Source organism: Colias croceus, chromosome 18 (genome assembly GCF_905220415.1).
Source record: "Colias croceus chromosome 18, ilColCroc2.1".
Taxonomy (NCBI): domain Eukaryota; kingdom Metazoa; phylum Arthropoda; class Insecta; order Lepidoptera; family Pieridae; genus Colias; species Colias croceus.
The window spans coordinates 9,081,534-9,094,132 of NC_059554.1; the positions used below are offsets into that span (position 1 = coordinate 9,081,534).

General features: G+C 42.2%; 1 protein-coding gene and 1 long non-coding RNA gene across 2 annotated transcripts in view; both read left to right on the forward strand.

Annotated features, from left to right (window-relative positions):
- LOC123699485 (neurexin-1) overlaps positions 1-12,599 on the forward strand; it is a 94,796-nt gene that overhangs the window by 80,061 nt on the left and 2,136 nt on the right. Inside the window, exons 15-25 of the mRNA XM_045646432.1 lie at positions 32-246; positions 3,067-3,184; positions 4,516-5,115; positions 5,372-5,572; positions 5,690-5,806; positions 6,132-6,310; positions 7,380-7,551; positions 9,974-10,191; positions 10,727-10,906; positions 11,671-11,777; positions 12,040-12,272. Of these exons, the coding sequence (XP_045502388.1) occupies positions 32-246; positions 3,067-3,184; positions 4,516-5,115; positions 5,372-5,572; positions 5,690-5,806; positions 6,132-6,310; positions 7,380-7,551; positions 9,974-10,191; positions 10,727-10,906; positions 11,671-11,777; positions 12,040-12,272 (2,340 nt within the window). The remainder of the gene's footprint in view (positions 1-31; positions 247-3,066; positions 3,185-4,515; positions 5,116-5,371; positions 5,573-5,689; positions 5,807-6,131; positions 6,311-7,379; positions 7,552-9,973; positions 10,192-10,726; positions 10,907-11,670; positions 11,778-12,039; positions 12,273-12,599) is intronic.
- LOC123699487 lies at positions 761-2,257 on the forward strand. The gene is made up of 2 exons (XR_006752525.1): positions 761-1,329; positions 1,456-2,257. It is a non-coding gene; the product is annotated as an uncharacterized LOC123699487 (long non-coding RNA).

Sequence of the window (12,599 nt, forward strand, 5' to 3'; positions counted from 1 at the left end):
GTCACTAAATCTTGATTCACTTCATTTACAGAATCTCCAACAATATTCCTAAACGGGAGTCAGCACCTCACAGCATCCCTCGGTCCAGAGCACGTGACGCAAACAGAAGAGTTGTTACTCCGGTTCAAGACAAGTAAAGCCGGGTTGTTGCTGAGAACTGCGTCAGAACACTCAGCTGATAGGATCGAGCTGGCTGTCGCTGCGGGGAGAGTCAGGGCTAGTGTTAGACTGGGGGATAGGGAAAAGGTAAGTATGAGGATGAAAGAATAGTGAATTAATAAGTTGTCGTTAATTCTATTAAGCTTCACTTTGGGAGCAATAATGAATTCTTTTGATTGCAAAACACGGGAAAGTTCTTTTAATGTTGTTCTGTTATAATTTCTTCCTTCATGTTCAACATTAGGATGACATTTCAAAACTTATATTCGTATTTTAGCCAATTTTGCAAAACATACGCAAAATGAAGAAATTAAAGACTTCGATCGAATATAACTTTTTAAAGTATAGATAAAAATAGATCACGATGTGGGATTCGAATCCGCGTCTCACACTATTCTGCTTCTCTTAAAAAATATATATATTTGTGAATAATTTGAATGCTATAACACTTAAATATAAAACTTAACAAGTCAATAACTGCGTTAAAAACAACCGACTTCAAACTTGCACTTGCAACATTAACAAATATAGACAAAAATGCTCATAAAATAAAAACTACTGGGCCTATCCGAATAAAATTTTTATGGGATTAAGGTGATGAATTAATTTTTCTAACATTTACGGCCCTTTTTAAACCTTCGTCATTTTTATATTATTAAAGTTGTCGTGATGAAAATTCTTGACAAGAAAGTTCAATAGTAACACAATACGTGTACCGTTTTAGAAACATGATTCCATGATATTTTCTCGATAGAAAAAAAATACAAAGTTCTCATTGTTATTTTTTTTAAATCTCTGGCATCTTCAAAATAACAAACGTAAAGTTACGACTTTTTGGATATTAACTATAAAATATACAACCTATACGTCTACCGAGTTAGAATTTTGAAATATGCGATGGTTTTGAAATAAACAAGAAATACTTGAAATTAGCGCGCGACCAGCCAATCTAGCGAGAGCCGTCCTGTACCTTCCTACCCCGATCGGTGCACGAGTCATTCCCGCTACGGCCGTCACACGGGGAACTTGTGTCGCTTGTCTTCGAGTCGCGCAATCGTAACAAAGGGTGACAACACGATAAGACAAATGGGGACAATAAAGAAAATAAGAAGAAGAAACATAAAGGTTGGAGGAAAAAGAATGCTTACAATTGGAACAAATTAATGTTAAGTAAGTTGGTTTTATTTTAAATTTGATGATATTTGTATTATAGACGATGTTTGATATGTACCCCTGTTTTAAGTACATAACGAATGTGTAAGATTTTTTAATTTATAGCATAGATAATCTTTTCAGAAATCCGGAATCCAGAAGGAAAATAAACCCACTAATTGTTCACAATGTGAACCCACTCCTTCGTAAGCACCTTCATTCAGTCAAAAATTTATGTTATCAACGCTCTACTGGTTTTATCGCATGATTCCATTTTTAGCAAAAAGCAACAAAGTGCAAAGAAATAAAAAATCATGGTGAACTTAGTGGAAGTATGGTGGACGTAATATGGAACAGGAGCTCATTGGAGTAGTATTATATTTAAAAAAAATACGAAAAAAATTCAAGAATTACATTTCTTAGTAGGTGGTAGATACGTATGTTGTATAAAGAATTTGATGTTGATATTTATTTCATTTATACTTACTACACCTGTGCGGGAAATTGCTTAGTACTAAACAGGTTTATATTCATATTTACATAGTAATGTGAAAGTTTTTCGAAAAATTTTGTGTATATTAAATTGAGTTCCTGGGTGATCTGGAAACACAATTGGGCCCGGAAGGTGGCGCTGCAGTCACTTCTCCTAATCACATGAACCGATTTGGATGAATATTTGTGTGCACATTTCATTGTTGTGGGATGATTGGTCGATTCGTTTTCACATTAGCTAAAATTATGTATTTTTGTTGTTAGAAAGTAAACTTAATTTAATGTTTATAATACATTATTATTGGTATAAATAAGCCAGTATTCGTCTCACATTGCTGTACCTGCCTACCTACCCTACCAGGGCCTATTTTTGTTCTGGCTATTTTATTTTGATTATTTGTTGAATAATTACCATTATAATAGAGTGCAAAAAATAAATACTTGCGTGAATATATTTTGTGTGTTTTTTTTAAATAATTATTTTATTTAAAAAAATATCATTCCGACCGCGGCTTTGCCCGCGTGGAATTAGGTTATACCGTGAATCCTGTTTTATCCCACAGGAGTGTTCAGTCCAATTAAATATATATGTATAACAATATTATAGCTGTATGACGACTCCATACATGTTTGTCCCGAGTCGGCCAGCGGCAGCGCGGCGAGTTTGCAAGAATGACTTCGCGCACGCCCGCGTTCGCGATAGCGAGCTATTAGACTCCGCCCACCAAGCAGTGGATTTTTTTTTTGTGTATCGTCTTAATTCGACACCATCCCGCATCGAACAAAAAAAGAATCTCGTAAATCGGTTCAGAAACCTCGGAGTTACAGTCGGTGTACATACATAAAAAAAACATACCGGCCGAATTGATAACCTCCTCCTTTTTTTTGAAGTCGGTTAATAAGAATAAATGATACAAGAAAATCTATCTATACATGTAATAAATCTGTAGAAGGGTCAATTCTGTACATTGAAAATATTGAAAAAATAAATAGCATGGGGTGTTACTGGATCGATACCAAGCCCAAACATGTGAAAAAAAAAATTTTTGTCTGTCTGTCTGTATGTTCAGGCATCACGTGAAATCTAACGGTTCGATTTCGATGAAACTTGGTATAATTATACCTTATTATCCTGGGCATAAAATAGGATACCTTTTATCCCGGAAAAATACGTAGAAAAAAAATAAATCGTAATTTTTTTAATTTTTCCGCGCGGACGGAGTCGCGGGCGGAAGCTAGTACTAAATGTATACGAAACTCCAGAACCTGCTGGCGGGCGCCAACGCGGCGGACGGGTCGTGGCACACGGTGCGGTTCTCGCGGCGCGCGTCCAACCTCAAGCTGCAGGTAGACGGCGGGCAGCCGGTGCGCGGTACGTTATGTACGTATGCACGGGACACCCGCACCTTTCTGTTGACCCTTTGTAGTGGGTAAGGTTGGTTCGTAGGGCTATAGGGTACTTTGGATTGGATTGGATTGATTCTTCAATATTTGGTAAAGATAAATAATAAGTTGGTTTGAGGGATGAAAATTTTTATTGAGAAATGTAAATGTTGAGTAAATTGTTGGACGTTTGAAAATAAAGTTAAAATATAAAAAAACGACGTGTGGCACTCGGGGACTGCCGCGGTAAAGCTATTGCATGCTATGCCTTCAAGCCACACCTCCGCCCGTCGGAGTGGGGAGCGTGAGGTTTTTCGTTACGGAATTTCTCGATCAGATAGAAGCTATGCAATAGCTTTAAAATACTGAGAAATTGAATAGTAATGTAAATAGGTTGTAGATTGTTGGAATGAATTTGAAAATAAAGCTAAAGATTTAAAATGTGTAAAAGTCAATATAAGTTACTTGATAAAACCAATAGTTGTCTATTTATTTAAAGATGCATTTTTGTATAATTAAGATGATAATAATAAGATTTTAAGATTTTTTTCAACTTTTTTGGTTAGTTAAGATGCTGATATTATATAGATCAAGTAAAATTTAGCTCATTAGTTAATGTAAAATCCAATGAGGTAATTTTACAAAATTATAATTTATCGAACATACAAGATACTGTTTAAGCGACCCTCGATGTTAGTCGTCCTCTAGATGTAGTATAGTGGCTTATTTTCCTTTATTTCTAGCTGGCACTGTATCTCACTTTTTAGTTCTATTAATGCTTTTCAACTCTTCTTTTCTGTAGACTTTCTTTCCCCCGTAGCATTCTTTATAGTTTAAATAAATTAGTGGTATCTGTTCTGTTGTTTTTAACCATCGAATGATAAGGATTACATCATCCGAGTATGTCATTTCAATATTCATTACTACAGCACTTTAGAACAGGTTCCACTCATTGGAGTGTATCATTCATGCAACCAAATTGCAAACGTCATTACATACTTTGTTACTTGGTTGTGAATAGAAAGGTTTGTGTATCTAGTAACCTGTTTGCTAAATCATTTTCCAGTAAAATTGCATCAATGTAAAATCAAAAGAAATATAGACTGACTATGAACTTTGACTTCGTAAGATCTTCTCTTGTTAGCGAGTCTGCTAAGCTTTGCTCTTCCAAATGTAACTCTATGCTATAGATGTCTTTGTACATAAGTTTAAAAGCGTCAGGGATCTCTGGATTTTACTTTTGCTAAATTATTTTTATTTGAGAGTCAATGTTGTGAATTGTTATGTGCGTTAAACGGTTTACTATAATATGTTTGATTGATTTTCCAGCTGAAACAATTCTAGGGAAAGCTTCTACTTTAGAAATATCGACTATACATCTCGGTGGATTATTCCACCCGGAAGAAGAAATACAGATGACATCAACACTGCCAAACTTTGTTGGATATTTGCAAAAGTTTATTTTTAATGGCATAAAATATATAGATCTAGCAAAGACGCTGGGGGTTGGATCAACTGAAGAAAACAATAATATTGAAGATACATCTAACATTTTATTTACTGGGAAATTCGTAAAGCCCGACGCTCTTAACGTGTACAAAGCAGTCACATTTAAATCGAAACATACATACGTTGGACTGCCACTTTTAAAAGCGTATGCGAACACGTATTTAGATTTTTATTTCCGAACGACGGATATGGATGGTCTATTATTCTATAATGGTGGGAAAAAACAAGATTTTATAGCGATTGAATTAGTAAATGGACACATACATTGTGTGTTTAACCTTGGAGACGGTGTGGTCACTATGAAAGACAAGTTAAAGAATTTCCTAAATGACAATAGATGGCATACAGTATCGATAAGACGACCAACGCCCAAAGTGCATACATTACAAGTTGATGATGATTTGGAAATGCACACTACAAGTAAGTTAGAGAAATTAATATTTTCGTCTTGTATCATATTATGATGTTTCGCATATTTACAAAATTTATTAAAGTAATATTGCTGCTAAAGTAAATTGTAAACTAATAAAGAGGGTGTTCATAACATGTTTTGAAACGATTAAAATAACTTGATTGTTTTTATTCCCATATAACGTTTTTGTGTATCACCAAATAATAATTATTGTATGTTTTTGTGTATTATCGAAAAATGTTTAATCATTATTATTTATTTCAGGTTCAAATCTAATGCTAGAATTAGACAGCGTATTATACGTCGGTGGTGTTCCCAAAGACATGTATACGGCATTACCAGTAGGAGTGTTATCCAGACAGGGTTTCGAAGGTTGCATGTCTAGTTTGGATCTGCCTGGAGAGTCTCCATCTTTGATTGAAGATGCTGTTGTACCTAGTTCTTCTTTAGTTTCAGGATGTGAAGGTATGCATTGTTACTGGATCGTTTGAAGATTACATGAGTACTTAAATTTGACTGATTCTAATAGCTTTGACAAGATGCAATATATTATAAAATTATACATTTTATGTTTGTTTTCAGGTCCAACAAAATGCACACACAATGCTTGCGCTAACAAGGGTGTATGTGTGCAGCAGTGGAACACGTATGTGTGTGACTGTGACCTCACGTCATTCACTGGGCCTACGTGTTATGACGGTAAGATTAATATTAGTGAATGGCCATTGTCTCATTTAATAGGTATGGTGCTAATGTGTATTGTACAATAACATAGGTACTTAATCTTAAGGGACAAAGTCATTCGACTGACCGAATTATTGTCTGTTCGAATAAAGTAATTATTAATAACATTAGTAACATAATATTTAAAATACATGTAAGAATAACAGATCGATCAATAATGTGATTTAAAACAAATAAAATAAAAACAATACTAATTTACATACCAGTAACATAGAAGACATCCATTCCAGATCCATTTTATGTATTTAATTCTATTATTGTAATTTAATTATGTTTCCAGAATCAATAGCATACGAATTCGGTCCCGGGCGCGGTATAATCACGTACACGTTCCCACCGAGCGCGGTCGCGGACACGGAGACGGACCGCGTGGCCGTCGGCTTCGTCACCAGCAAGGCGGACGCGGTTATAGTGCGGGTCGAGTCTGCTAACACGCAGGACTATATGCAGATGGAGATTGTGAGTTTGTTTGTGCATATGTTGATGATTTTGTACTGATTATTCTGTAGATAGTACGATTATACTTTTTTTTTACTGATATATTTATTTATGTTTTATTGTACATACATACCAGGACAAATAAACTTAGACCATAATTTTATACAATAATAACATACGGGCACATAATATGCACGAAAAGCCGGCTTTATTATATTATGTATAATGTATATACTATGTAGGTAGGATGATTATACTACGCGTTCAGTGAGCCAACGTGTTGTGATTTGTGTTGTAGTGAGTGATTGAGTTACGGGTTTTCAGCTGGTTGTCGTGGCGTCGATGGTCGTTATTTGAGCGTGCATATGTTGATGATTTTGTAGTGATTTAATATACTGTCGGTGGTGATTACTTGCTGATTATATCGATGATATTGTAACGTGTGGATTAAAAACTGTGAGTGCTCTAGTTGAGGCCTATCAGATGGTTGTCTTGGATGGTGATTGTTTGTGAGTTCTGAATATGTTGATGATACAGTAGTGAGTGATATAGATGGATTTTGTGAAAGATCTGTTTGCCGGTTTTCAGATGGTTGTTATGGATGATAATTTTTAGTGTGTGCATATTATGTTGATAATTTTGTATGGCACGTATGTTATTACTAAACACACATCATAACATGCTAATGGACGTTATGAGTCACCGAGTTGAGGGTTTTCAACTGATAATTGATTGATGATGATTGTATGTGTACATATTATATTGATGATTTATTAGTGAATTGTGCAGAAAGAGATGAATTTGTTCATATGTTGATGATTTTATATTGATTTATGCAAATCTTAATATATATAAATCTCGTGTTACAATGTTTGTCCTCAATGGACTCCTAAACCACTTAACCGATTATAATAAAATTTGCACACCATGTGCAGTTCGATCCAACTTGAGAGATAGGATAGTTTAAAGCACAAAGCGGGCGAAGCCGCGGGCGGAAAGCTAGTATATATTAATAGTTTGTACATTGTGATGATCAATATTTGGTGACTTTTGAATAGCTTTTTATACTAATTTTGTGTTAACTTCCCAGATCCGCGGCAACCTGTTCGTGGTATACAACGTGGGTGACGGCGAGCACCCACTCGGTGACGAGGCCGCACGCGTGGACGACGGCGCGTACCACGTGGCGAGCTTCACGCGCAACGGGAGCCGCGCCGCGCTGCAGCTCGACAACTACGCGGTCAACCTGCGGCACCCGCACGGTGAGGCCGCATTCTGTGTGAAGGTGCTACCACGTGGCGAGCTTCACGCGCAACGGGAGCCGCGCCGCGCTGCAGCTCGACAACTACGCGGTCAACCTGCGGCACCCGCACGGTGAGGCCGCATTCTGTGTGAAGGTGCTACCACGTGGCGAGCTTCACGCGCAACGGGAGCCGCGCCGCGCTGCAGCTCGACAACTACGCGGTCAACCTGCGGCACCCGCACGGTGAGGCCGCATTCTGTGTGAAGGTGCTACCACGTGGCGAGCTTCACGCGCAACGGGAGCCGCGCCGCGCTGCAGCTCGACAACTACGCGGTCAACCTGCGGCACCCGCACGGTGAGGCCGCATTCTGTGTGAAGGTGCTACCACGTGGCGAGCTTCACGCGCAACGGGAGCCGCGCCGCGCTGCAGCTCGACAACTACGCGGTCAACCTGCGGCACCCGCACGGTGAGGCCGCATTCTGTGTGAAGGTGCTACCACGTGGCGAGCTTCACGCGCAACGGGAGCCGCGCCGCGCTGCAGCTCGACAACTACGCGGTCAACCTGCGGCACCCGCACGGTGAGGCCGCATTCTGTGTGAAGGTGCTACCACGTGGCGAGCTTCACGCGCAACGGGAGCCGCGCCGCGCTGCAGCTCGACAACTACGCGGTCAACCTGCGGCACCCGCACGGTGAGGCCGCATTCTGTGTGAAGGTGCTACCACGTGGCGAGCTTCACGCGCAACGGGAGCCGCGCCGCGCTGCAGCTCGACAACTACGCGGTCAACCTGCGGCACCCGCACGGTGAGGCCGCATTCTGTGTGAAGGTGCTACCACGTGGCGAGCTTCACGCGCAACGGGAGCCGCGCCGCGCTGCAGCTCGACAACTACGCGGTCAACCTGCGGCACCCGCACGGTGAGGCCGCATTCTGTGTGAAGGTGCTACCACGTGGCGAGCTTCACGCGCAACGGGAGCCGCGCCGCGCTGCAGCTCGACAACTACGCGGTCAACCTGCGGCACCCGCACGGTGAGGCCGCATTCTGTGTGAAGGTGCTACCACGTGGCGAGCTTCACGCGCAACGGGAGCCGCGCCGCGCTGCAGCTCGACAACTACGCGGTCAACCTGCGGCACCCGCACGGTGAGGCCGCATTCTGTGTGAAGGTGCTACCACGTGGCGAGCTTCACGCGCAACGGGAGCCGCGCCGCGCTGCAGCTCGACAACTACGCGGTCAACCTGCGGCACCCGCACGGTGAGGCCGCATTCTGTGTGAAGGTGCTACCACGTGGCGAGCTTCACGCGCAACGGGAGCCGCGCCGCGCTGCAGCTCGACAACTACGCGGTCAACCTGCGGCACCCGCACGGTGAGGCCGCATTCTGTGTGAAGGTGCTACCACGTGGCGAGCTTCACGCGCAACGGGAGCCGCGCCGCGCTGCAGCTCGACAACTACGCGGTCAACCTGCGGCACCCGCACGGTGAGGCCGCATTCTGTGTGAAGGTGCTACCACGTGGCGAGCTTCACGCGCAACGGGAGCCGCGCCGCGCTGCAGCTCGACAACTACGCGGTCAACCTGCGGCACCCGCACGGTGAGGCCGCATTCTGTGTGAAGGTGCTACCACGTGGCGAGCTTCACGCGCAACGGGAGCCGCGCCGCGCTGCAGCTCGACAACTACGCGGTCAACCTGCGGCACCCGCACGGTGAGGCCGCATTCTGTGTGAAGGTGCTACCACGTGGCGAGCTTCACGCGCAACGGGAGCCGCGCCGCGCTGCAGCTCGACAACTACGCGGTCAACCTGCGGCACCCGCACGGTGAGGCCGCATTCTGTGTGAAGGTGCTACCACGTGGCGAGCTTCACGCGCAACGGGAGCCGCGCCGCGCTGCAGCTCGACAACTACGCGGTCAACCTGCGGCACCCGCACGGTGAGGCCGCATTCTGTGTGAAGGTGCTACCACGTGGCGAGCTTCACGCGCAACGGGAGCCGCGCCGCGCTGCAGCTCGACAACTACGCGGTCAACCTGCGGCACCCGCACGGTGAGGCCGCATTCTGTGTGACCTGCTGCCACTTGCCGTGTTCGTGCCACAGCCAAAACTGTTATCGCATTAAAACAGATTTTTTTTTTACAATTTAATCTACTTTAACTGATTACAAGGCAATCACTCTTTAAATTGTTCGAAGTAATAATTTTACGCATACGGACTTGATTTCTAACGTGTGTATAATTTTCATATAATGCTTATTTTAATGAACAATCATAGAATATTGCTCGGATATTTTTACCTTTAATAGATAATTCTAAAATAATTCTAAACTCTGCTAGTTTGTAAAACATCGTTTTCTGGTGCGGACAATGACTTTATTATGATATTGTTTTTCTAATCCTCATTTTCAACTCCACTCTCGTATTCCACCTATTAATGTACACAATTGTATCCCCAGGCGGTCAACAATCCACAATATTCAACAGCATGTCGCGCATCATAGTGGGCGGCGGTGCGGGCGGGGCTCGGTCCTTCAGCGGCGTGCTCGCCGGGCTCGTGGCCGGCGCCCGCCGGGTGCTCGACCTGGCGGCTGCTGGGGACCCGGCGGTCACGGTCCGGGGAGATGCGAGGAGGGCTGCTGCACCGCTTGATAGAGATATTAATCGCATGCAACAGGTTTGTGCACTAAATCACATACATATACACATAATTGTACAGTATACACATACACACTCTTTTATATTTTTCAACTGGGCGTGGTAAGTGAAATATGAAACTATGAAAGATACCGCAAAAAGCTGAAAAAAGCCTAAAATTAATTTTGATGAAGATTGCATGAGATTTTTTTAACAACCGGTTGATATTGATAAAACAAAATAAGCAACATTACAAATCCTGGAAAGAAAGCAACGCGAAATTTTTGTTAAGCATTATTTATCGTGTTGCGACCGGGCCGTACGATATGCATGCGTGATCATAATATTATAGAATACTTTTTAATTTTTTATATGAAGTGAATCACGCTACTCAGTGACTCGGACGGGAGATGGCGTTGAAATGTCGATGGATATTGATTCATTTGTTTCTCAGCTCCGGTACGGTGTAACATAAATCATGCTTTATGTAATGAAAGAAAGCCACAGTGCATTTTTTTCTATTTTTTATTTATCTGGTTAGCTATAAATCATATGCATCTTATTTATACCTACAGACGCCCCCGTCGGGCTACGGCGGCGCCGGAGCGCTGGACGAGCTGGTGTACTCGGGCGCGGGGTCGGGGTGCCGGGACGACGACGAGGACGCGTGCGCGCTGCCCGACGCCGGCTCGGGGGACGACCTCATCACGCCCGTCTACGTGCCCAGCACGCGCCGCCCGCCCAGCCACAGGAAGGTGAGCTCTACCGCACTGTGGACAGGCTCTACAGCTCTACCGCTCTACAGTGCTACAGCGCTACAGCTCTACCACTCTACAGCGCTACAGCTCTACCGCTCTTCAGCGCTACAGTAATTCTACCGCGCTACAGCTCTACCGCTCTACAGCGCTACAGCTCTACCGCTCTTCAGCGCTACAGTAATTCTACCGCGCTACAGCTCTACCGCTCTACAGCGCTACAGCTCTACCGCTCTACAGCGCTACAGCTCTACCGCTCTACAGCGCTACAGCTCTACCGCTCTACAGCGCTACAGCGCTACAGCGCTACAGCTCTACCGCTCTACAGCGCTACAGAGCTACAGCGCTACAGCTCTACCGCTCTAAGTGCTACAACTCAACCGCTCTACAGCGCTACAGCGCTATAGCTCTACCGCTCTACAGTGCTTGCGTATCTTTAAACTTTTACAATTTGACACAAAACAAAAAATTTAATAATATTTAAATTTAATGTATTTATTTGCAAAAATGTAGTTACAAATAACAGATGTTTTGTTTACAATACACACACTTACACAAAAAAAAAATGAGATGACAACTAAACACCCACACAACACACATTCATCTACTAGAATATCTATTATTTATCTAAATTCGTACACAAATTTTATAATTTGATCTTTCAAACCGAATGCTTTTATAAGCATTCGGTCATAGATGCACTTTATCGAACTGGTAAAATTGACAGTTTAAATATTATTGAAGTGTTAATTTTTAATTTTCAGGGAGATATCAGCGGTAAACTGATGAAGCCGTGTGACGATGAAGACTGCATAGAAGGTTCTGGATCAAACGGAGAAGAAATTACAGAACCAGAACATCCTATTACAACGTAAGAACTAAAACATAATATTACTGAAAGTTGAAAATGATTATTTTCTGTCTTCCTAATTTCTTAATATTATAGGACTCTATTCCACTTTTTTAACACGGTTATCATCTTTATTAGAATTTCCCTGAATAATTCTCTTACATATACATAATATTATGTACTCTGATTTGTAAGTGAGACATTTAGTTAATTCTATAATTAAGTTATTTTTTAACTGTATTTATTTATTACGGTCTTCTAATTGAATTTATTAATATTCCAGGGCTGGAATAAGCAGCACACACAGTATGACGTCACCAACGACAGCAATATCCACAGAGCACGTGGACAAAGCGATATCCAGCTCCACGGATACAGAGAGCAGCGTGACCACGAAGAGTGACCACGACCGTGACCGTGACCGTGACCGCACTACATTACCTGACCACGATAATATGCACGCGGGCACTGTGGACACTGCTACCACTCCAGAGAAGGGAACTACGCCTACTGAAGGTATTTTCGTCCATATGTTATAAAAGTATGCTCTAAATTGAACACTCAATAAATTTATGTCACCATGGTACTGACAAATTGTATAAAACGGGGTTTTATACGAGCTTGATTGTGAGGCATTTTTCACATTATACCTAAACAAATCTAAATTACATATCTAAATATATTTATCTTGATTCCAAATTTCATCCAAATCCGTCGAGCCTTCTAGAGTTAGCTTTGTTATACACTTTCATCCATGCAAAAGTTACACATTGTTTACTGATGAAAGTGTTTGAAGAATAAACAGACAAACAAACAAACAGTTTCTTAATTTGATTAATTGAC